At 53.0% G+C, this 23,149-nt stretch overlaps 11 protein-coding genes across 11 annotated transcripts; 5 read left to right on the top strand and 6 right to left on the bottom strand.

The window, feature by feature from the left end:
* Window positions 1-1,748: 1,748 nt before the first annotated feature.
* Window positions 1,749-3,951, top strand: lacZ (Beta-galactosidase; the record flags this gene model as incomplete). The annotated part of the gene is made up of 3 exons (XM_014690187.1): window positions 1,749-3,304; window positions 3,369-3,761; window positions 3,822-3,951. The coding sequence occupies 3 exons, from the start codon at window positions 1,749-1,751 to the stop codon at window positions 3,949-3,951; spliced, it is 2,079 nt and encodes a 692-aa protein (XP_014545673.1).
* A 1,756-nt stretch (window positions 3,952-5,707) lies between these two features.
* G6M90_00g073910 (uncharacterized protein) lies at window positions 5,708-6,397 on the bottom strand (the record flags this gene model as incomplete). Its single annotated transcript, XM_014690188.1, has 1 exon — window positions 5,708-6,397. The coding sequence occupies one exon, from the start codon at window positions 6,395-6,397 to the stop codon at window positions 5,708-5,710; it is 690 nt and encodes a 229-aa protein (XP_014545674.1).
* Window positions 6,398-7,293: 896 nt separating this feature from the next.
* G6M90_00g073900 (uncharacterized protein) lies at window positions 7,294-9,046 on the bottom strand (the record flags this gene model as incomplete). Its single annotated transcript, XM_014690189.1, has 3 exons — window positions 7,294-7,986; window positions 8,052-8,465; window positions 8,531-9,046. 3 exons carry the CDS (start codon window positions 9,044-9,046, stop codon window positions 7,294-7,296), a joined length of 1,623 nt encoding a protein of 540 aa, XP_014545675.1.
* A 776-nt stretch (window positions 9,047-9,822) lies between these two features.
* GSTO1_1 (Glutathione S-transferase omega-1) lies at window positions 9,823-10,656 on the top strand (the record flags this gene model as incomplete). Its single annotated transcript, XM_014690190.1, has 1 exon — window positions 9,823-10,656. The coding sequence occupies one exon, from the start codon at window positions 9,823-9,825 to the stop codon at window positions 10,654-10,656; it is 834 nt and encodes a 277-aa protein (XP_014545676.1).
* A 473-nt stretch (window positions 10,657-11,129) lies between these two features.
* Window positions 11,130-12,293, top strand: fam50a (the record flags this gene model as incomplete). Its single annotated transcript, XM_014690191.1, has 2 exons — window positions 11,130-11,867; window positions 11,928-12,293. 2 exons carry the CDS (start codon window positions 11,130-11,132, stop codon window positions 12,291-12,293), a joined length of 1,104 nt encoding a protein of 367 aa, XP_014545677.1.
* A 166-nt stretch (window positions 12,294-12,459) lies between these two features.
* G6M90_00g073870 (uncharacterized protein) lies at window positions 12,460-12,909 on the bottom strand (the record flags this gene model as incomplete). Its single annotated transcript, XM_014690192.1, has 1 exon — window positions 12,460-12,909. One exon carries the CDS (start codon window positions 12,907-12,909, stop codon window positions 12,460-12,462), a length of 450 nt encoding a protein of 149 aa, XP_014545678.1.
* A 960-nt stretch (window positions 12,910-13,869) lies between these two features.
* On the bottom strand, window positions 13,870-14,778 carry ARD_2 (D-arabinitol 2-dehydrogenase; the record flags this gene model as incomplete). Its single annotated transcript, XM_014690193.1, has 1 exon — window positions 13,870-14,778. One exon carries the CDS (start codon window positions 14,776-14,778, stop codon window positions 13,870-13,872), a length of 909 nt encoding a protein of 302 aa, XP_014545679.1.
* A 669-nt stretch (window positions 14,779-15,447) lies between these two features.
* ARF1 (ADP-ribosylation factor) lies at window positions 15,448-17,829 on the top strand (the record flags this gene model as incomplete). The annotated part of the gene is made up of 4 exons (XM_066130990.1): window positions 15,448-15,451; window positions 15,508-15,747; window positions 15,820-16,495; window positions 16,554-17,829. The coding sequence occupies 4 exons, from the start codon at window positions 15,448-15,450 to the stop codon at window positions 17,827-17,829; spliced, it is 2,196 nt and encodes a 731-aa protein (XP_065986997.1).
* A 317-nt stretch (window positions 17,830-18,146) lies between these two features.
* On the top strand, window positions 18,147-18,824 carry G6M90_00g073840 (uncharacterized protein; the record flags this gene model as incomplete). Its single annotated transcript, XM_014690195.1, has 1 exon — window positions 18,147-18,824. One exon carries the CDS (start codon window positions 18,147-18,149, stop codon window positions 18,822-18,824), a length of 678 nt encoding a protein of 225 aa, XP_014545681.1.
* Window positions 18,825-19,065: 241 nt separating this feature from the next.
* MET16 (U6 small nuclear RNA (adenine-(43)-N(6))-methyltransferase) lies at window positions 19,066-20,655 on the bottom strand (the record flags this gene model as incomplete). Its single annotated transcript, XM_014690196.2, has 3 exons — window positions 19,066-20,217; window positions 20,273-20,393; window positions 20,453-20,655. The coding sequence occupies 3 exons, from the start codon at window positions 20,653-20,655 to the stop codon at window positions 19,066-19,068; spliced, it is 1,476 nt and encodes a 491-aa protein (XP_014545682.2).
* A 985-nt stretch (window positions 20,656-21,640) lies between these two features.
* On the bottom strand, window positions 21,641-22,546 carry G6M90_00g073820 (uncharacterized protein; the record flags this gene model as incomplete). Its single annotated transcript, XM_014690197.1, has 2 exons — window positions 21,641-21,980; window positions 22,059-22,546. The coding sequence occupies 2 exons, from the start codon at window positions 22,544-22,546 to the stop codon at window positions 21,641-21,643; spliced, it is 828 nt and encodes a 275-aa protein (XP_014545683.1).
* Between the last annotated feature and the right edge of the window lie 603 nt (window positions 22,547-23,149).

Below are 23,149 nucleotides of genomic sequence, written 5' to 3'. Positions count from 1 at the left end.
TCGTTGCAGTTTGTGAATCGGCCAGTTAAACTTTGGGGGTCCAATGAGATCTGCAGCGACCCAGCACTAGAATCTCGTATTCCACTTCGCACGTTAGTCGCTCCGTATAGGCGGCTGAGTAGCGACTATAATGCCGCTCAATGCAAGGGTCAGCTGCAACAGAACATGAACAAGAGTCATAATCGGAGCACGATTTGTCCATGCAACGCAACCGACTGTCAGCTGCGTGCTTATTTTCCTTACGTTTTTTTACGGTTGACGGTTGACAGCTCGGGTTGGCTGCATGTGCTCGTACGATGGGCCTCTGTATCACGAGGCGTGGTACATACGCAGACGCACTGGTGAGTTGTTATTGACTTGTGAATAACGCACCGAGGGTCAGATCTGGACCTCGGATCATGGCTTCGACGGGTGGTACATACATCCCTCGCAGGATTGAAACGCCTGTATCCCTGTTCCACAAGCAGTCTTTGGAGGCCCAGAAGAGCTGATTCTTTGTTCAACGGTGTCGGACTGCAGGCCAGCAGCTCACCTGCATGTTAGGTGCATAAAAGCAAAATCTATTGAACATACTTATGATGCCAGGTGAAACGAGTAGTTCGTCTACTGCTGTCGGTTCCGGGCGACCAGAATATCATACCCCGAATGATATCAATCATGCCATCAGCTGTTCAAACAACCGTCACCATGGCAGTCGGCATCCGGAGCAAACCCTTGCCTCCGTGGACCCCGCCAATTTGGACGGGCAGTCTTCGCTAATCGTGGTTTGCACACTGCCCGTTCTTAATCCCGGCGCCAAGGAACCATGTAAACCATCCATCCCCACACCAAAGTCTCGGCATCCGGGCCATGACAATGCAAACCAGTATTTACGGAATACTAGCGGTAACAGTAGCAGCGGCAGTGGCAGTGGCGGCGGGCCCTTGAGGTTATCGTTATCAGTGTCCAAGGTTCCATCGCGTGGCAAAGAGGTTGGGTGGCTCTGATGACGTCGAGTCCAGTGTTGCTGCAACCTTATGCATCATAGTCTCTGCACGGGGGGCCCTTGGCAAACCTTGTGTGACAAGAGGTGAGTCAATTTTTCATTTTTGCTGAGCTGCGGTGAGGCGACAGATATTACAAGAGATTTCGGCCCTGGGTCAGATATTGCGGACTTTTTCTAAAAGACTGTGGCCTCGAGTCAAATATCTCTTCGGAAAACCTTGCACTATATCTACGGACGAAGCAGAAGCCGCCCCCTTCAAGAACTTATTCACCTCTGCGCAGGTGTGCATTGTGGTCCGCATGTTGCGTAGCGAAAGAAGCATGCCAATTTGCCTCGACGGTTTTGAGAGCCTTCGAGCATAGGGTAGGACTTTAAGCTGATGGATCTAGTACGTAGAGCTAGAGCTCCATGTAAACTGGCCTTGATATACGCTGATAGTATAGACAGACCTTGCAGTGATCTTTTGCCAGGAAACGTCGTCTACCACCCCACGTTGTCCATCGGTCACTTTATATGGTTGTGATCGACGTATGGCGAGGAATAATAATAACTCGTCTCCACGACCTGTTTCGAACCCAAAAATGACGCACACCCAGCTCCCTTCATTTCGAAACATGAATCGTGTAGTCGTAAATCTATAGAAAAAAATCTGTAGAAAATTCCAGCTGCACAATCCCAAAGAAGACCAAAATTGATTTATCGATTCTGTACGGAGTACTCCGTAGCACGTGCGCTCATTCCACCAGACCTCCACCGTGCGAAAATGGCAGACACGTCTTACCCCCGCCCAGACTTTGTGCGAGCTGGTCTGCACTGGGAATCGCTCAACGGCGCTTGGGACTTTATTTTTGACGACGGCGATGTGGGACTACAGAACCGCTGGCAAGATGCAGGCCTTCCCAGCGAGATTGCTGTGGAAGCTGTCGGCGGCGGCAGCAATGATGGCCTCGGCGGTGAAGGTGACAGCATCACGCAACGCATCGCTGCGGGCACCCAAGAACTCCTACCGGGCAACGCCTTGTCCAGAGAATCGGCCATTATCAACCGAAAGCGACAGATCCATGTCCCTTATGTCTTCCAGTGCCCTGCTTCGGGGATCAATGACCGCGGCGTCCATCAAGTATTGTGGTACGAGCGCTCCGTCGCTGACCTGCGATCAAGCCAAGAAAAAGACCGCGGAGACAAGCTCTTGTTACGATTCGGGGCTGTCGATTACGAAGCCCGCGTGTGGGTGAATGGCCGTGAAGTTGGAGGGCATCGCGGCGGCCATGTCCCGTTTGACATTGACGTTACCGACGCTGTCGATCAAGCCGGAGCCGGTCCGCATCGGATTACGATCCGGGTTTATGACTCTGCGTATGATTTGACCCAGCCGCGTGGGAAGCAGTACTGGGGGGCGAAGCCAGAGAGCATCTTTTACACTCCCTCGGGCGGTATCTGGCAGTCGGTCTGGCTGGAGGTTGCTCCTGGGGCGAGGATTGCTGACAGCTCCCATGGAACTGTTCTTCGGTCTAATGACATTGATTCAGGGACGCTGCACTGCCACGTTGCCGTGCTTGGTCGAAGAGTCGGCCGGAACTACAGCATCGAGATGGAAAGTTGGTTCGGGGGCGTCTTGGTCTCCAAGTCGGGGCTTATAGCCCTGCCGAATGACAAAGATTCTGTTGATGTCGAACTCAAGATGCGCATGTCTGAGAATCAAAAGTCCAGCCTCTTGCCCGGCACCATTGACACAGATTCATTGCAAAATCCATGGTGCTGGAAAGACGGAGTCGCCCTGTGGTCTCCAGAGCACCCGCTGCTCTATGGCATTACCATTAATCTTATCGATACATCAACCGGAAATGTCTTGGAAACGGTCAAGACATCAACGGGAATGCGATCCATAGAATGGCAAGCTGGTGATGGCTACTGGCGACTCAATGGTAAGCCTTACTTCCAGGCTCTTTGTCTAGACCAGGGCTACTGGCCCGAGACCTTCATGACGGGCTCTTCGGACGAAATCAAGCACGATATCGAGTTGGCCAAGAAAATGGGCTTCAATGGCTGCAGAAAGCATCAAAAGGTCGAAGGTCCGCTGTTCTACCACTTTGCCGACAAACTCGGTTACCTCGTCTGGGCAGAGATGGCAAACGCCTACCAATTCAGCCGTGAATACATCGACCGCTTCAACCAGGAGTGGGTAGAGTCGGTCAAGTTGGCCATCAATCATCCCTCGGTTGTGACTTGGACGCCGGTGAATGAGAGCTGGGCGTACACGTCGCTTCAGGATAGTGTTGAGCAGCGCAATCATATCCGAGCGCTGTATTTCTTGACAAGGTAAAGCACAGCATGACGAGTCTGTGTATCATTTTCCGATGACTAACCTCAGTGCCGCACGCAGATCTCTGGATTCAACGCGCAGCATCAACGATAACTGCGGGTGGGAGCACGTCCACACAGATCTTACAACCTTTCACGACTATAGCGATGGGCCTGAGCTAGCCAAGACATGTGCCAGCTTGGATGCCATACTGGACAAGAAGGCGGACCGTCATCTATTTGTACCTGCTATCGAAGGTCGAGACCAAGGTGCACAGCACGTCCCTGGAACGCCCATCATGTGCACTGAGTTTGGCGGCGTCAATATCGCGCCAGCCAAGGATAGCGGGGAGAATGTCCGCGACTGGGGATACACAACTGCCAGCAATTCGGCAGATCTTTTGACTAGGTTTGAGAAATTAGTACGGGGTGTTGCCGACGGCGGGCATTGTTGTGCCTTTGTCTATACGCAGTTGTAGGTTGCCCGTTACTTGTTTGTGTGTGAGAGCGACGATCAAAGGCTGACTGTGACTAGGACTGATATCGAACAAGAAGCGAACGGACTATACACATTTGACCGCACAGAGAAACTGAGTTCTGAAAGGGTTAAATGCATTATTGATGAATCACTACGACAATGGTATGAGCGCATTAGCCACGCATGATGCGGCTGGTTCAGTTCGAATATTTTTAGTAATTCTACTGTGAGCCTCGAATGAACAAAACTCAGCTGCTCGTCCTGTGAGTGCCTGCCCGTGCTGTGATGCAACGCCATGCTACATTGGCACACGGTGTTCGCATCGTGCTCAGTGACATATATTGTGTGCATTGAAAAATCTCTGAACAAAGTTTCAATCTAGAAAAATGTATAGATTCTCCCATCTTTCCAAGACCTCTGCCCTCCTTCCTGCCCTCCTTATCAGTCCTCAAACAAAACCAAGCACCGAGCTTCTCAGACAACAACACAGAATATCCACGACGCTTCGCACAAAACCATCCAACAACAACAGCAGCAACAACAACAATACGGCGATATAGAAATATCTACTACAGTACTATATCCAGCCTTAAAAATGCCTTCTGGACCTGTTGAATCAGCTCCGGTTGATGACCACTCGGATTCGGTCGACACCAACCCTCGTCATCATCGGCTCAAACCATGCTTTCCATGTGAATGCTTTCATGGCTGCGCGAACATGATCGAGGCGCCGTCCGGGATATGCGCGCTTTGCCTGTTTAATTGTAAACCACCCGTGTAAAGCGGAGGTTTGCCTGTGCTTTGCGCCATCGAGAAGCAACGCAGGCAAGCAAGCTGTAGCTTTGGAGCTGCAGCCTCCGGCCTTGTCTCTTTTTTGTAATGAATGAGGCCGACTCCCATCCTCTGGTTCCCCCTCGAAATACTCCTCGGAAAGCGGTCAATTAGATGAGGGTTCAAGCTACCCACGTACAGATGTATCGCGGTAGCTACCGCATACCTTTGACCAACGCGGCCAAAAAACTTCAAATTCGACAACCACTATACATCTTCAAGACTTGGATAAACTCGACTGGATCTCCTCGCCCGCCCGGCTGTCACCACTGCCCCTTACCCTCTGTCAACATCTTGGCATCAGGGTCTTTGTCAATCCAAAGATTCCCACGGGCCAGCATTGTCTCAGTTTCAACACACGAGACCACTGATTTACGGATGCAAATTCACAACCACCCGAATTGACGCCGGTGTTGGAGAAGGAATATGAAGATGTACTAGTTTACATATTTCGATGAATAAAGTTTTGGATATTAAACGCATCTCATTGTTCTTGTTAGTGAATTATGTTATTCGTTCCTTTATCCCTCGTTGCCTCAGCCGTTTCTGGTAAATGGAGCATTTTTGGCATCAGTGTAGGAAAAGACGGGGAGAAATTCTCCGTTGCCCTGGGACCTATATGTAGTCTGAGGGTTCCGTTTTGCATACTTGAGCTATTTTCTAGTTAAACTGCAGTAAAGTTCCTCGCAGCCGATTCTTTGCGTATTTTGCTCATGTTCTGACCCTACATAGTAAAACGGAGTAGTACCTGAGGAAGGAAAAATCAGGATACTCAACAAATTGTCAGTGTAAAAAAGTGCTTGCCTATTGGTGTATTGATAACGTGTAGATGGATACCCTAATAACTCATACTTGAGAAAACAAGTCTACGGTTTCCAACCACCGCCAAATGACAACCCTTGCATTCGGGCAATCTCCCCCAAGTTTCTTCATGCTCATTACGTGAAACTGAACAGTCATTACCGCGTTAGCGCCATAGTCCGCCATCCTTTCCTCCCGTCTCTACCTAGCTCTCCACCGAGTGAACGATGGTCCGGCAAAACTGTCATCTGGGCATCTGAACCATGTATCTCTTTTATCTGGCGGACAACAATGCCGGTCCCGTTTCTAGATCATGACTGGTACTTGGCCCAGTCAATACCAGTCACGTTCTTATAGCACTGAGACTGGACTGCAAACCGATAGTCAAACCGAGCACGGGGAGAAAGAGGAAGCAGCTCAGCGCACTCGGGAAGAAGACGAACAGGAGCACAGTCCCTCGGAATATTGTAGTTGGGCGAGCCGTCTGGCGGGAAAGTAGTCTTGGCCTGCTTGATGACAACCTGTTCACCCCCAATCGGGAGCACCTGGCGACAAGCAACATATGTCTCTGGGGTGAGGAAGACGAACGGGCTCTTGTAGTGTCTGATGCCGATTCCCTTGTCGCCATCTGCCCCCGACATGAGCACCTCGGAGAGCGTCTCTGACCCCGGCTCCGGACTAAGCCTCCAGCTTTCGTACACGTCCCAGTCGGCCCAGATGGTGGTGGCCACGTCGGCGTCGGCCTCTCCCTGGGTCCCATTGACGAAGAAGATGCGGGCGTTCTTGAAGTCCTGGCCGGGGACGACGGCATCCGTCCGCTCGCCGTAGTGGACGCCGGTAATGTACGTGTTGTGAACTGGCGGGTTGAAGTCGCGGGAAGGATGGGTGACATTGACGACGAGGCGGAAGCCTCTGGCATGGGTGGTTTCAGGCCACGCTGCTTCATTGGGGGAGGCCGAAGCCAGTCCCAGGAAGGCGAGAGCAAGGAGCACCTTTTTCATTCTGATGGCGTCTGAGAAGATTGTGGTGGACTTTGGGGCTGGGTGAGTGCTGGCTGGTGTCTGGCGGAGGAGACAGAGACCTCAGACTGGTGACTGGTGACTCGTGAGTGAAGAGTATTTTATTCTTCTGAGCGACGACTGGCCCTTCTTGTGTATTTTGCAGAGGATACGTCAGTTTGAAGAAGGTGATGAGAGTCTTGGATGTGGATAAAAGTGACGCTTTTGCGTGGCACGAAATAAGAGGGCGGAGTTTGTGCGTCGCAGTCGCGGCTTGCCGGCATCAAATACGAGCTGCCCAACACCTCAAGTGCTGCCGGGCGCCAGTATTGTCCTGTGCGTGTTTACTTTCTATTTATTGACAGGATATAGTTTGTCCGTACCCGGCGCCGGCCTGCGCTAAGATTGATCCTACTTAGGTCAAATGTACATTGCATCGGCCAACATTGAAGGGCGCCGTAACCTGTAAGCTAGCTGCCGATCATCACTTCAATCTTGGGTGGTAAAATGGCACCCCATATCATCTGACCAGACCGCTTGTAAGCTGCATATTTAACCAACCAAGTTCATTACACGAAAACTCCGGGGATTGGGCACGAGGTCTGTTGTGAGCCGTGTAACAAATGTTCACGCCATGTCGCAAGGTGGTGGCTTGACCAAGGCTCAAGCCATATCAATGGTTTCATGCAAGTCGTCTAGCAATAGAGAATATGAGGCGAACAGTGTGAATTATTATCCTACGAGCAGAGCCAACATTTCATTTCTTTCCCTTGATACGTCGCGAACCCAAAACCTACAGCACGATTTCCTCGGAGCACCTTCTTCCACGTACAACAGCTCGGTGGCCGTCTGAAGATGCCGCAACCTTCTTCCTTGCATGCCTTTATATCGCCTCCGTACTAACCGGCCATTACACTCTTTCCTCCGTCTTCGGTGATTCGCTCTCTGACGCGAATCTTCATAATCCTTTGGCCCAGATAGTCCAGGCCATTCCCGCAATCAGAATACGCACCCGAACGATCCTGCTCGAGACACCATTTTGCAAACCCATCCGCAATTCCATCAATGTCATCAGTCCTTTTAGGCGTCTTGACACCAACGATACCACTGGGGCAGAACAACAGAGCTTCCCCCTGACGAAGAGAGACGATGCGGCTCAGGAGCTCAGCCATGCTCTCTGCGCTGCTCTTCCCAGATTCTCCTTCTCCCTCTGTGGCGGTTTTCCAGCCTGCCGTCGCCCCTGCCAGGTGGTTCTTCAGGCTGCCCAGCCAATTCGGTGACGTGAAGCGGTGCACGACCGTCACCGAGCAGAGGTCCAGGAGCTTCGGGGAAATCGTCGGCTCCTGCGTCGCAATGACGATACGCGCGCCGAGATGCCTCTGGAGGCGAATGGCGGACAGGAGTGAGTCGGTGAGGGTTTGGCTATCCGCGCTTTCCGTCATGTACTTGTGGGCTTCGTCGAGGGCAATCACTCGTCCAATGTCGTCCGAGGGCTGCTCCAGGAACAAGTTCAGGCAGATGTTGAACAGCGAGCACGCAGACTCGGCGGTGACGCAGGGACAGGACAAGTCGACAATGGTCAACTGCCCGGCCTAGTATCATATATCGCAGTTAGTGTGAGATGGTACTTTTTCATACCGGCAACGTCATGGCCTACCTTTGGTTCCCATGTGGTGGCTGTGCTTGTGAACTCGTTGGGGTCAAACATGGACTGCTTGCCCTTGGGCTTGTAGGAGGTAAACCCGGGGATTTTGCTTTCAGCAACGTCTTCCTCTGCCATGAAACTTTCCAGAGTGTCGAGTCTCTGTTCCAGAGGTCCAGACTGCCCTGGGCTGAGTTCTGCTGCCGCAATGGCCTTGCGGAAAGCTCTGTAATTAAAGTGGCCGCCTTTTTTCTGTTGCTGGACCCTGAGTTCTCTCAGGATGCGAGTCACGATATGCAGATACAGTGGCATGGTTCCTCCTTGAATGGAGCTGACTGCCATAAGATCCAGCATTCGTTTGGTATTGAGGTCTCGCTGGCTGATTCGCAGCTCCTCAACTTCAACATTTGGCAGCGATTTATACAGTTTCTACGCGTGATTAGAATACAACTTCTACAGTCTCTCTCTTTGGTGAAGTTGTATTTCTCACTTACTTTGATTTGTCCCACGTTTGTTGGGGGGCACAAGACACGGACTTTCACACCCGCGTGCGAAGAGATGGAGGCGGCTTCGCAGCGTTGGCCTCGGTTATCCGAAAAAAAGGGATCGTAGTGAAACAATATGCCGGTGAGAGGTCTGGGCAGGGTATTTGCATCCGTGGGTATGAGACAGTTCTCAAGCAAGCAGCTCAGGGTATGACTCTTCCCCGAGCCCTGGCTGCCGCAAATGAAGACGCTCGAGGGGGCTTTGATGTTGTAGAAAACTCTCGGGTCGTTTTCAATGTCCAGCTCCATGTCCTTGCTTGCGTGGAGCTTTGCGACGTCCCCTCCCAGTAATCCATACTGAGTAAATATCTCCCCATTCGAGGTGGACGCATTGTTGCCATGTTGTCTCACAGACTCGGTGAAGATGGGCGTGCCACTCACCTCACTTTCTTCTAAGCTCTTGGTGTCAGCTTGAATCAAGGCAATATGCTTCTTTAGCAAGCTGGAATCGTCGGTCTCGTCCATTTTGTGTATAAGCAAGACTTGTGGATTTTGATGTGCGTGCACCGGTGGCACAGGCTTCTTGGGCAGAACACTGGTTGAGATGAAGGAAGATTGGCAGCTTCATCTAGGAAATGTTGTAGTAAATTTCTTCGCCAGGTAGGCGTGTGTGAAGCTCTCGACTTTATGCAATAACACCGGTACAGGCGGTGAACTTGGCTACAGGCTACATGTACAGGCTGTGAATCAAACATGTTTGCATCAAACGTGTTTGCAAGCTTGGGATAGGAAAAGTCCTTGACTAATTTCACCTTCTTTTCACATTTCACTCAAAAGTACGTAGTAGATTCGTTCCTACGCTCACGAACGTTTGCCTGGTGTTGAGAGGGGATTATTGATGATGAAGTCTAATGAATAATGATGTCTGTATGGCCGGTCAAGGACTCAAGGGGCTACAACAATCTCGCTTGCGTTGGCTGGGTGACGTTGGATAACGTCAACTGGTGGCTCCTTACAAGTTACAACACCTGTCAAGGCGTCGAATGATGACAGCCTCAAGTACACGCCGAGACTAGCATCATGAGTGGTCCAAAGGTACTGGTTTTCTACTCATGTCCAGCCTTGGGAGACTATGGCGCTTGTCCGCGCCTCCTTTTGCATGAAACTACAACTACTATGTGTGGGGAGGCGGGGTTTGATGCTTGATAGCATCACGTCATGCAAACGGATGCATCCCTTCGGTATCCATCGATTTCTCACCTGCCACCTCTTTGAGCATCAACCCGTTTGATTCCCCGAACATGGCCAACGTCGATACTTCACTTCCGCCAGAGCCGTCGGGCGCGGCTGCCGAGTTGGCCTCCCGCCATGCCTCTGAACATGCACTCAAGCTATACGGCGGATGGTTCTGCCCTTTCGTTCAGCGGGCTTGGATCACATTGTGTGAGAAGCAAATTCCACATCAGTACATTGAAATCAACCCCTATAAGAAAGAAGCCGACTTTCTGGCCATGAACCCTCGCGGCCTGGTGCCAACACTGGCTGTTCCCACCGGGCCAGAGGGAGAGAGCCACAAACCACTGTATGAAAGTCTGGTCATCTGTGAATTCCTGGAGGACGCGTACTCGGATGAAGCCAAGCACGGCCGTCGTTTGCTTCCGTCTGATCCCTACGAGCGTGCCCGCGCCCGGCTGTGGATCGACCATATTGGCACAAGAATCGTCCCAGCCTTCTACCGCTTTCTACAGCATACCCCGGAGAAGCCATATAGCATCGAGCAGGCTCGGGCAGAGTTTCACGGCCATATACGCACCCTGACAGAGCAAATGGATCCTGATGGGCCATGGTTTTTGGGCGAGCACCTAAGTTTAGTCGACATTAGCCTAGCCCCTTGGGCAAAACGACTATGGTTGCTTGATCACTACAAGTCCGGCGGACTAGCTATTCCACAAGCTGATGGAGATGCCATCTGGCAACGCTGGTTCAAGTGGTACCATGCCATTGTTGACCGACAGAGCGTCAAGGACACATGGAGCGCTGATGAACGATATATTATAGCTTATAAACGCTACGCGGATGATACCACAAATTCGCTCGTCGGGCAGGCCACAAGACAAGGACAGAGGTTGCCATAAAGTTGAGGTGGCTCAACTCTTGTGCATCTTGGATTGCGTTGAGGGGACGCAATGTGGCTTCCAAATAATATACGCGGAATACCGAACCCGTTTCATGATCCTTGGCTTTTACTTTGATATCGGTCCGGAGAGGAGTATCCTGCACTTTTTGCCCAGACGCTATCATGTGTACTTAGTACTCAGACTTGACTATGAATTATGCAAAATGACACGGTTAATTACCATTTCAATAAACTCGCCATCATGACATAGTCCTCCTAAGCGCCTTCGTGGAACTTGTAATGCCCCAATCCACAACGGGTACAGGGTAGCTTCTGCACACAGTGACACATGAGCAGAAACCAGCAAAGTGTACAGTACAAAGAGACATTTCGCACTCCGAGGCGGACATTGCCTTCACGCCTCAACCACACCGTGGTGGAACTTGCTTTGCGCAACCTCATGACATACAAGCCGACGGCTGCCACGCCGCCATGTCTGACCAGGGAAACTCGCGGTTCACGCCGCAAAACAGGACGACGAACGAGCGTCTGTCAACAAACACCGTTGGTCTTGTCGCGCTATCCGACTTTCGCAAACGGCGAGCAGAGGTGCTCGAGCAGCAGGAGCGCGAGGCTCGCGAGGCTGCCATCTCAGGCACGTCCACACCGGACCGTTCTTTGACAGGCACCCCTGACAACGCCGGCAGTGACTCGAACAGCGGGCTAGGTGTACGGCCGCCGAAGAAGAAGAAGAAGCAAGGCAAGAAGCTGCTGTCCTTTGACGACGAGGAAGACGGCGACAGCGAGGCTAGCAGCAACCCTGATCCCAGGAGCAAGCCGAAGGACTCGGATACGGACCGCGATAGCGAGACGGGCAGGATAAAATTCAAGGCGAATGCGAACGTGGGCATCGTGCCAAAAGCCGTCACGAAAGCAGCCCTGCGGAAAGAGGCTACCGAGCGAGAGGCCTTGCGGCGAGAATTCGTGGCGGTCCAGGAAGCTGTCAAGGCCACCGAGATTGCGGTCCCCTTCGTTTTCTACGATGGAGCCAATACACAAGGGGGGACCGTGCGAATGAAGAAGGGAGACTTTGTGTGGGTGTTCCTGGACAAGAGTCGCAAAGTCGGTGCCGAATTGGGTGTTGGAGACCAAAGCAATGCGCGGCGGGCGTGGGCACGTGTTGGTGTTGATGACTTGATGCTCGTAAGAGATACCGTTATCATTCCACATGTACGTTCTATATTTTCCCAGTCCATCATCCTACTCACAGCTGACCTGGACATTATCTAGCACTACGATTTTCACTTCTTTGTGATGAACAAGACCACTGGGCCCGGGGGCCGTCGACTATTTGACTATAGTTCCGAGGCACCTGTGGGAAAGGAGACTGCGATGGACCAGTCTAGTCCGTCTAGTGAAAACCGTCTTAGCACGGCTGCGTCGCGGGCAGCCGCGGCGAAGTCTTTGGCGAGCATCGATACCCTCGAAGGGGCTTCGGAAGACCCAACGAGGACAAAGGTGGTGGATCGTCGGTGGTATGAGAGAAATAAGCACATCTACCCTGCTAGCACTTGGCAGGAGTTTGACCCGGAGAAGGACTACTCCAGCGAGATACGCAAGGATACCGGCGGCAACACGTATTTTTTCTCCAAATGACTTGTGGCGTCGACATCGGATTATCGGTCGGTTCCAGAGTAAGTGCGCCAGGGGGCTTCTACCAACAGTGGCCATGCCGTCTTGTATGTTGGAGGTGCTGGGTGAAATCTCTCCCACGCTCGACGTGCTAATAAGTATCATGCCTGATTGTGGCTCGCTCCGGCCTTCACCCCCAAAACTGCCACAATGCGAATGAAGCCCCGCCGACTATCAGCCACCCCGGCCAGAACAGCAATAGGATAATAGGGTTTCCACTTCCGAGGATAAAGACAGCAAACTCGTAAAAGAGTTTTTTCCTCAGCATCCGTGTTGTTTTGGCATCCCAAAAATCTGCAAGTGCCTTGGCGGACATGTTGAAACCGTGAAAGGCCCCAAACCTGGTCGCGATATAAGCCTGGATGGCGAGGAAACGGCTTGCATAAAGGGCGTTGACCACGGCGAGGCTCGCAACGAAATAGGTCTGGATGTACAGGAAGGAGGAAAAAGAGCTGATCATGTACTGGAATCGCACGGCGGAAGCAAGAGCAGGCCAGAGACGACCGATGACGGTAGAGCGAGGGTTGATGGAAACCAGGGGCTCCACCTTGGAAGCTGCCAGAAGCGAACCCTTGTCCATTGTTGCAAGCGCCTGCCTTTTATGACTTGTGTGCATTTGATATAGATGAGGGGACAGGGAAGAAGAGAGAACACCGAGAGCACAAGGAGACGCTGTTCCGTTGGAGTTGTCAAGATTGCAACATGGACTTTATAAAGCAGACGCGGCAGACGGCTTCACCAAAAAGCGCCCTCCACCAAGACCCCTCCTCCGTAGTCACAACTCACAAGCCCATCCAACCAGATTCCCTGCATTGAGCAGATGTAGCAACACGCCGCCAAGTTGGGAGAGACGGGGCTCTCTCGACAACTCGGCGCCAGGGCACATTGCCGATCCGCGACGCTTCACTCGTCAAGCCCGGGGGCACGGGGGCCACGGTGGGCACGGAGGAGACCAACGAGGAGGGATGAGGGACGAGGGACTGGCATGTCGGCAGACTTTGGGCAGCCGCCCGGCTCACGGAGGGCCTGTGTGGACAAAGAATGAAAAGCATCGATGCCACCGTCGACCCGACAAGTCCCGTCTGCGGGCGAACGACGCAACCGCTCGCTTCCACGTGGGGCCGCTGATTCGTCGGCCGGACCGAAAGAGCCTCCCGGGCCGCATTTTAGAATGAGATGCGAACTGGTTCACCAGTCACGTTGATGCGAAATGCGCGCAGGACATCTGTGGCGCTGGCGACATGCATATACTTTGCAACATTGCGGTGTGCGTCAAGGTGCGCACGTCCAATGCGGTAAGCCGACTCTTGGAGGGGAGGATTGGTTGACAATGACATGTGGTGTTGGAATAGATTCTGTGTTGATGTTTTATGAATGGTCGTGTGACTGAGTAATGCAACGGATTGAGTCGATGCAATTTTCAATGCTAGCACAAGCCCCAGCACAAGCACATGTGCATGCATGCATTGAATGACTCCGTCGTAAACACCAACCTTGTGCAGCAAAAACGTATTTTCGTTTTCCGTAGCTCTCCCATCGTCTAGAATACGACACCGCCGCCATCACATATTACATCCGCCCCATTCATGTACGAGCCAGCCCTGCTCACCAGCATCACCACCACCCCAGCGACTTCCTCCGGCAAGCCCATCCTCCCAAAGGGGTTCCGCTCGCACCACGTCCTCCTCGCGTCGGCCAGACCCTCGCCAGCATTGAGAACCGTGTCCATGTACCCCGGGCTCACGCTGTTCACCGTGATGCCATACCTGGCCCACTCGGCGGCCAGCGAGCTCTTGAGCATCACGACGGCCGCCTTGCTCGCATTGTACGCAGCCTGGGGCTGGGGAAAGTTGACCCTGTGCGCGGAAACAGACGCCGTGAGCACGATCCTGCCGCCGGTGCCCTGCCTCACCATCTGCCGGGCCGCCGCCTGCGCGCATATAAAGCTTCCCGTCGCATTGACGTCGAGGATCCTGCGGAACTGGGATGCCGGCGTCTCGAGGGCGTGCGCGCAGCCCACGATGCCCGCAAAGCACACGAGCACGTCGACCGATCCGAGGCGGGAGACGGTTTCCGCGACGGCTGCAGAGACGTGCTCCTCGTTGGTGACGTCCACGGGCAGTGCTTCGATCTTGGCGCCTGGGAACTCGTCCCTGAGCTGCTGGATGCTTCGCTGAGAGGCGTCGGCGTTGAGATCCAGGAGCATGAGGCCCGCGAGGCCGTGCTGGAGCATTGCCCGTGCCGTTTTGAGGCCAATGGCGCCGGTGCCGCCTGTGACGATGGCGTTTCCCGAGACGGCGAAGCGGCCTTGCGCCGAGTCCCGGGGGTGCGTGTGCGTGGCTGGGCTGTTGATGGTGTATTTGGAGTCGTCGCCTTGCGCGAGCGTCATGGACGGGAGGACGCGCGAGGTGAGGGCATCCCGTTCTGATGCGTGTGGTTGAGAAGCCATCTGGCTGGATGTAATTGAAATTGTGCCGTGCAGGGTGATTGAAAAAGCCAAGAGCCTATAGATGTGTAGCTCGTGAATGATGCAGCGAGCTCCCCTCCCGCCTTGTCTGCGGGGTGACAGTCGCCCACTTCTTTTCGGAGGGCGGCAGTCCGACGATGGTGTTTCTCGGTCATGGGCAGTGTATTTTGCAATTGTCTCGTGTATGTTTTGGCTGAGCCTACCTGCTTTGCTTCATCGCTCACCCTGCTGGCCAGCATGCGTAAACACCAAGTAGACACATTCGTGGCTGCTGCCTTGATGGCGTCCGCCGTCCACTTTCATCTTCATTCACCCGCCTTCTTGCAAAACGATGATGCCTATGAAATTAAGAGAGCCTGGCCTGCGGCTGAGTCGACTCAGCCTCGCATCGAGAGCCCATGTCACATTATCTCGACAAGTTGACAGGCATCCAGCGCCTCTCGTGTCCACCTTGCCCAACATCGTGGGTACCTGCAGGCTGCGAGATAAATCTAGCATCTGGCCAGTTTTCATCTCGACTTCATGCCACGGTTTCACGAGAGAAACTCCTATATCAAGTGGAACGTGTTCAATTGCCTCCTTTGAGGAACGATGAGCCGTTCATCGCTACTCATACATCGCTGCTGCATCATCATCACTTAGCAGCCTGCCATGAGTAAGTTTCCTGTTCAACAGTCAACATGATACCACAGACACTGACGGGATTAAAAGAGCTTGCATCGTGGCTCTTCGGGAAGAATCCCGAGTATCGTGGCCTCATGATGGGCTTTGACGCTGCCGGCAAGACTACGCTACTTTACCAGCTGAAGCTGCCTCATGAGAAGATCACGACGATCCCTACCATTGGATTCAATGTCGAAACCGTGGAGAGCACAAAGGGCCACAAGTTCACGTTGTGGGATGTTGGAGGCATGTATCGCTACGACCCAAGAGACCCTGCGTCAACATTTCGTTTGATGATTTGTCACAAAATCCATCACAATTGAGGCATATGGAAAGACTGCAGCTAACACTGTGAGCTAGGTTGTGACAAAATGCGTCCTCTGTATCGGCACTACTTCCAAAATACGGACGTCTTCTTCTTCATCGTAGACTGCGCAGACACCTGCAGATTTGACGAGGTCGTCCCCGAGATACAAAGTCTTCTTAATGAATTGGACAACGAACATGGTAAAAAGAACTTGTGGGTTGTCCTCAACAAGCAGGATCTTTTGCCACAAAATGAACGCGATGAAGCTGTCAAACAGATCAGAACAAAACTGGAAAAGGGGCTATCCAAGACTGTAGAGTCAGGGAGGGTACGCATCTTTGGTCCACCCGGTTTCAATGCTTTTGAACATGGCCATGCCGCTGCCTTGCTTGATGAAGTAGCGGACGCTATACCAGGGGGCAAGTCTCCAAAACCATTGGAAAATGACGACAAGCCACGGAGCAGCCATGTGGGTGAGACGGATTCGAAAGAGCGCATCAATGAAAATGTCAAGAGGAACACAGCATCCGCTGATGATTTCTGGCAAGGCTTCCTTGATGCTGATTTACCCGTTTGGGACCACTACAATCATTTGCGAGCTGGGTATTTTGTGCTTCTGGAGGGCATGGCTTGCGGAAACACTGTGATGAAATGCGCAGACATGTTCATGGACCATGTAGACATGTTGAGATCCAAGAGACCCGAGAGATTCCGCAACACCACCCACCGGTATGATGCTTTCATGAAACGAAAAGCACCCGAAACTCCTTTGACTGACGAAATATAGTACAATGACGATATTCTGGCTCTTCCAACTTCAGGTAGCTACCATCAGATACGCACACCTCAAGCACTTGGTTGGCCTCACTTGTCGCGAAGATTTCCCCCAAATTCTAATTCATACGCCGGAGCTCATGGATGCCAGCTTGTGGAAAGTACACTACTCCAAAGACTTGATGTTTGCGCCCAACGCTCGAGCGAACTGGGTGTTGCCGGACAAGTCACCACTCCCATCCATCGCACAGCCCGTCCAACATGAGTCGTCGCCGGGCGATATCCCACTTGCGGATAGCGACCATTTAATTCGCTTTGCCCTGACAGTCATTCAGAGCACATTGGGAACAAGACTCCGTCGAGGTGCTGTCATCAAACATGCTCTGAGTGCTTTGCAGACATCCATCATGCGAAAGAGGGCTTCCCTGTCAAACATTAGCCCGTATTCCGAGACCCAGGCTTACTTCTGGATCCAGTACGTTCATGCAGCGCTTGCCTCTCTGCAATCGTCGCCGGGGGATGGATTAAACCGCACTGCAGGATGGCACGGGTCCATGACAAGTCTTACCCTGACGGCGTTCAAGTCCCTTTTCGACATTTCTGGTGACGAGTGGAAAAGGTATTATTCCCCTGATCTGTGGGATAGTATGCAGGCTCGCATTGCCTTTGTCAACCCGGATCAAGCGCCGCTACCCGGGCTCATCTCCATCCCGCCACAGTCGAGCAGCAGCCGTGCGAAACTGCACATGGCGTCCAAGGCCGGGCTGGGTGTTGCCACAACGCCGCGCATGCCTCCCCCAGAGAGTCTTGCGGTGATGGTAGCTGCCGTGTGTGATGCGGCCGCCTTGTCTGATACGGACGCGGTAGACGGCGTGGTCAAGAGTCACACGGAGCTCATTGTGTTTCTTTACGATACCCTGGTGGCCAACCTCGGCGTCCGGGCTGGACCGGATGACAGGCCAACGGCCACTTCAAAAAGACGAAGCGGTCTTGTCGAAGCCGTCAACAAAGCGCTGGGAGTTTCGGGGCCATCGGCAGAGGGGCTTACCTGCAAGATGTTTTGGATTCAGCAGGTTCTGGCTGCTGTCGAGCAAACTGCGGAACAGTCGTCATTTGACAGTTTTATGAACTCCAATCCTCACTTAGCGTATGAACGCCTGCCTCTGATGTACTACTCCGAGATGATTCTGAACAGCAGCGAGGCCAAGGAGGTGTTTTTACCTCCGGATCGGCGAGCCTTTCCCAGTGTCATATCGGGGGGAGGGGAGATGTTACGTTTTGGATCCTGACGGGGGGCACTCCGGCATGACGCTATAGCTGTTTTCTCTGTGTTGGGAATTTCCCTCTTGGTACATCATTTTTTTTAATATGAAGATTTTGAGTAGTAGCAAATTCATGAATCTCAACACCAGCAACTACGTAAACATTAAAGACATGATCGTGGGGGCTTAGTAAACCCTGACAGGAGTCGGATAATAAGTTGACAGCTCAGCTCGTATTTCGCTCCTGCAAGGAAAACAACGCACCTCTGCGCATACAAGTGACAAAATCACCCGGGAAAACCGGCAAGGAAATCAAATCAACCGAAAAATAAGGGCCCGTAAACATGGCCGACTCGGCCCAGATCCAACTCGACGCCGAGCTCATCTACAACTACCACCAACTGCGAATGCCCATCCGCCCCGCCGACGCCATCTTCTGCCTCTGCAGCCTCGACACGCGCGTCGCCCGGCGCGCCGCCCAGCTCTACCTCGACGGCCTGGCCCCGATGGTCATCTTCTCCGGCGCCTCGGGGCAGCTCACGGCGGGACGCTTCGCCAAGACCGAGGCAGAGACCTTTGCCGACGTCGCCCGCGCCATGGGCGTGCCCGGCGACAGGGTGGTCGTGGAGCCGAGGGCGACCAACACGGGGGAGAATGTGCGCTTCACACACGCCCTGCTGCAGGGCATGGGCCTCCGCCCCGAGTCGCTCATCCTGGTGCAGAAGCCGTACATGGAGCGCCGGACGTGGGCGACGTTTAGGAAGCAGTGGCCCGGGGAGGCGAGCTTCGCCGTCACGTCGCCGCAGTTTACGTTTGAGGAGTACCCGGACGCGGATAACCCGCGGGACCTGGTTATCAGCATCATGGTCGGGGACCTGGTGAGGATTCGGGACTATCCCGCGCTGGGGTTCCAGGTTGAGCAGGTCATTCCGGATGGTGTGTGGGCGGCCATGGAGAGGCTCGTGAGGGCGGGTTATGACAGGCATCTGCCGAGGGGATCCGTGGTGAATGGATCCAAGTGAGGATTAGACGTACTTGCAAAGTAGACAGACAGCATAGATGGACACAAAACATAGAATTTGTGAAAGCATTCCCCTGTGGGTTGGTCATGTATTTTCCTTCATCGTCGGGCCATGGGAAGCTTGGGGGCTGAGTAGAGTTATTCATGGTGAGTGTGTTTATCCTTTGCAGGGCACGTTCGCAGGCGGAAGAGTCTTGGAGATGTTTCCTTCTCGTTGAGCGTCTGGCTCGTACGGGTGTAGGTTATTTTACATTTGCGGCGGCTGTGGCCGTCGACTGTAGAAAACCCTGAAAACTCTCAAACGCCTTCGCGTCAAACCCTTCCGTCCAGCGACATCCCACCAATACCTCTTTCATTGATACGCGAATCCACACCTTGAAGCCAAACATACACCTTGGGTCGCTTTTCGAAATCGAGCTCCCTGTGCTCTCGTCGGGCGTTTGCTGTTCTCTCTTCTTCCGTCTGCGCCATGGCCTCGCCCATACTTTATCGACCGCGCGGCCAGTTCCTTCATATGCTTGTGTGTCCCAGTCCCAAGATATCAAGTCCAGGGACTCAATAGCGGCAGTGATTTTGGAAGCAAACTCTCCAATGCTCTCAGGTATCTCAACTGACATCACTTCCGCCTCCGTCACACAAGGAAGAATGTTCTTCGATAGCGCAGATCTCGTGCCCCGCGCGACATGCTGCGCTGGACGCATTGGCTGAAAAGACCATGCCACAGCCCATCTCCGGGTTTTATTCCCCTGCACGAACTCTGTGACTGCATAGTTTTCAATCCCGGATGACCGCAGCTGCTCGATAAAATCTACAAGGTTGGAGAGAAACCCAAACATAGCCGAGTACCACTGTATTCGTGCCTGCAGAACACAGGATTCTTTGAGAATGCAAACGACAAAGGCCAACTCTCCGCCGGGTGTGACCATTTCAGCTTTGCTGCCCGTGCATGCAGTGTACGGCGGTCTCTGTTTCCTTTTCGCGCTGCTGAGCAATTCCTCTTCTGACCTGTAGAAGGGGGGGTTGGTCATGGTGAAATCGATGGAATCTAGCGCCAGTTCGTCCAGCGGGATAAGTGAGCTGCCTGTACAGCGGGCAACTACATTGACGCGACTTGATAGGTCATTAATTTCGACATTCCTCTTTGCCCATTTTAGACTTTCAGGGTCAATGTCTGCTAAAGCATGAGCAAGGTCCAAGTATGGCATAGATGATAAGGATTCGGACGTGCCTGTTGCAATGAAGGACCATGGCCGCTGAGCACATCCTAACAAGGGATAGATACAACTGGCGCCGGTGCCAATGTCCATTCCGGTAAGCTTCCGTCCAGGCTCATTATAAGAGGATGTGTCGAGTAAATCCTTCATCCAAAGGATGTAACTGTGGCGGTTTGGCACCTGGCGGTTTGGTGAGTGTGCAGACCGGTTGAGGGAAGGGCAACTTGGGACTCACTGGCGGACATAATCTATCGTCTGGAAGCTCTAGTTTGATACCAAAATCTAACTTGAGAAGTGTTTTGGTTAGTTGCATGACCGACTTTGGGTTCCGAAAGTCCACATCTCGCCCTTTAGCACTGCTCAACGAATCAGCCTTGCCACACAGTCGAACTAATGTTGGAAGTGGGCGACAAACACGGCAGCAAACTCGGGATCCAAACGAGATAGCTCTTTAAAGTCGGGCGGTGTGGAATAAAGCTCTCGAAAATGCCGATCTATCGCATTTCTGCTGGATGGCTTGGCGATGGTCTTGTTGCCTGGCGCTTTCACTAAGCTCCCATCGGCTTGTTCTTTCACACTCGTATCAGCCTCCAAAGAGGCTTTTCGTCTGCGCTGCATGGACCTCGATTACGCTTGTTTCGGACTATACGCTTTACATCACCGCCAGTTGCCCAGCCAGTTGCCCAGCAAGCAGTTGGATGCGCGATGCACCAAACCCTAGTAGAATTTTGAGTCGGCGATTGGAGTTTAGTGGTTCAAACGTTGAAGTTGATAGCAGTTTGGTGTCATGGAGGGTGTCAAGTGGGGCGGCTGCGGCTCCGGCTGCGTACAGCTGACAAGTGCTGCTATGGGTTGGATGGTCCCATGCCAAAACGTGTCACCCAGAGACATTTTCCCATCAGAATGTACGACGACGGTCTGCTGGGAGTCGTTCCCATCGTTTTGTTGGGATATACTCTCTTCATTCTTCGGCATTGTCTGTGCGGAGCTGTGCAAGATGCAAGCAAGGCCCGCCTGACAAACAGCCGAATGGATACTTGAGTCTTGAATGCAGTTGAGCTTGTAACTTTGTGGTGCGGAAGGAGCGTTCCGGCGAGATTCGAGCACAGCCCTCCACTTTTTGGCTTCAATCGCACTTAGTAGGCGAACCCTTGGCTAAACAGCTGCAAGGTTGCAACAGGTCTGGAAAAGCACGAGTCGGAAGAGACTTCTATGATCTCTTTCCAATGCGGTGAGCCATTCTCCCTCTGAGGAGGATAACCGAGCCAAAAATCCGCTGCTATCATGATGGTACAGTATTCACTCAACCATTAGGCCAGTATGTTTGACCGATGCCATCCTCAACCAAGAAGAGCATCTCTGTCTGACCACTCCTGGTCTCTGAATACGTCTTGCCGGCTGCCATTGATAGTCTGGCGGAGTAGACTTGTCGATACATCACGCTGCGGTGCCAAGCTACCATTGATGCACTCAGTTGCCGCTCACATGAACCGGAAGACTCGAATATTGAGACTCTCAGCTTTTGCGTCTGTTAATTGGGCGCATATTGGAGCAAAGGATGATGTCTTCCTTTACTACTAGGTAGTTTCTAAAAGACTATACATCACCACAACAGCACCCTCCATCGCCACCCGTCAAAGGTCCTCAAATCACTTTCATTGAAGTCGGGATCTCCCCCTTCGACCCTCTCGGTCAACTCCCTCAACCTCTTGTTCAAGGTCTTGGCCACTCTGATGGTCACTTCATTCTGAAACACATACAAAATGGCAAAGACGAAAAACGCCACCTTGGCAAGCATGCCTCCGCCCAGAATGGCCCTCTTCATCCCGGACAGTAAGCCCTTGGATTTGCGAAAGGCGTACTCGGTGTCGTTGGACGAAAGCCGTGAATCTTCATCCGAGTTGCGGCGGAAGATTTTACGGACGGCGGGGATGAATGCCGCGCTGGGTTGGCATTAGAACTGGAACCGAGGCAAAATTCAAGCGTCGTGCTAGGCTGGCAGCTTGGACTCGATGACTTACATTGCGCCTCCGACAAGGAATCTTCTCCACCGATGATTCTCAGCAGCTTTGGCGAGAGCTCTCACTTCGGCTTGCAAGGTGCTCAGGTCGCCCAGTGCCAGACCAACCTGGCTCCTGAGGCGGGATTCAAGCTCGAATCTCGCTGCGCCGCCACCTTCTTGTAGCTGGCTCCGGACACGTAGGAACTCACGGAGGTGAAACCGCGCGCTGGCCTTGACGTTGCGAATATCCAACGGTACGGGAGGGGCCATGGGAGTCAAGGTATGCCCTGGCACGGTCGGGATGTCCATTGTGCTTCCGGGATGATCTGGTATCTGGGAGTCGGGCCCGAGTTGCAAGGCGAAGCCCTGACCTGGCCCTGGCGGAGGAGGGCCCGGAGGACCGTGTAGTCCGGCATGAGGAGGCGGGAAGTACGGAGCATTAGATGGCGATAGCATCGGCTGGGGGTCTATGGGCCGCATGGGCGGTTGGGAGCTTGGAGATGCCATTGTTGGGGCAAGACGAAGAAGCTGCAAGGCTCCTCGATGATAGTCAAGGAGAGCGGCATCCAAGATTGATAATTATGGATGAGCACTTGCGGTTCAACTGCCAGCTTTTAGGCGATGATTTGATTGGGGGGCTGGTAAAGTGGGCGCCATGCTGGGCATCACTCCGGGCGTCATTCTGGGCGTCATTCTGGGGTGACATGGACATGGACACATGCATGGATGAATACTCCGTGAACCACATGGAGTGACAGGTGCTGGCAGATGCTGAGAGCAAAGCCACAGTGCCGTGTGACACTATTGGCCGCAGCTGATGGGACTGCCTCTCTGCCAAGGTCGAGCATGGCCCGGAACATTGAAGCCATTCTATTTTCCGGCCCTTGTTTGCACGTGCAAAAGCATGATTGCAGCGCCCCGGACCGCTTCCCCTTGTCACGCTGGCCCTCGTGGATAACTTGGGAAGCATAGAGACGGACATGTTCAATAGCAGCATGTATTTCTGGGTATTGATTTCCACCACACCCACCGACTCTTCCCATTCCCTCTGCTCACCAAACAACCACCCCGATAGGCCAAAACCCTGATGACTCACCGATGTGTATATCG

This window comes from Metarhizium brunneum, chromosome 4, assembly GCF_013426205.1.
Source record: "Metarhizium brunneum chromosome 4, complete sequence".
Classification (NCBI taxonomy): Eukaryota; Fungi; Ascomycota; class Sordariomycetes; order Hypocreales; family Clavicipitaceae; genus Metarhizium; species Metarhizium brunneum.
This window is presented reverse-complemented; position numbering and strand designations above follow the sequence as displayed.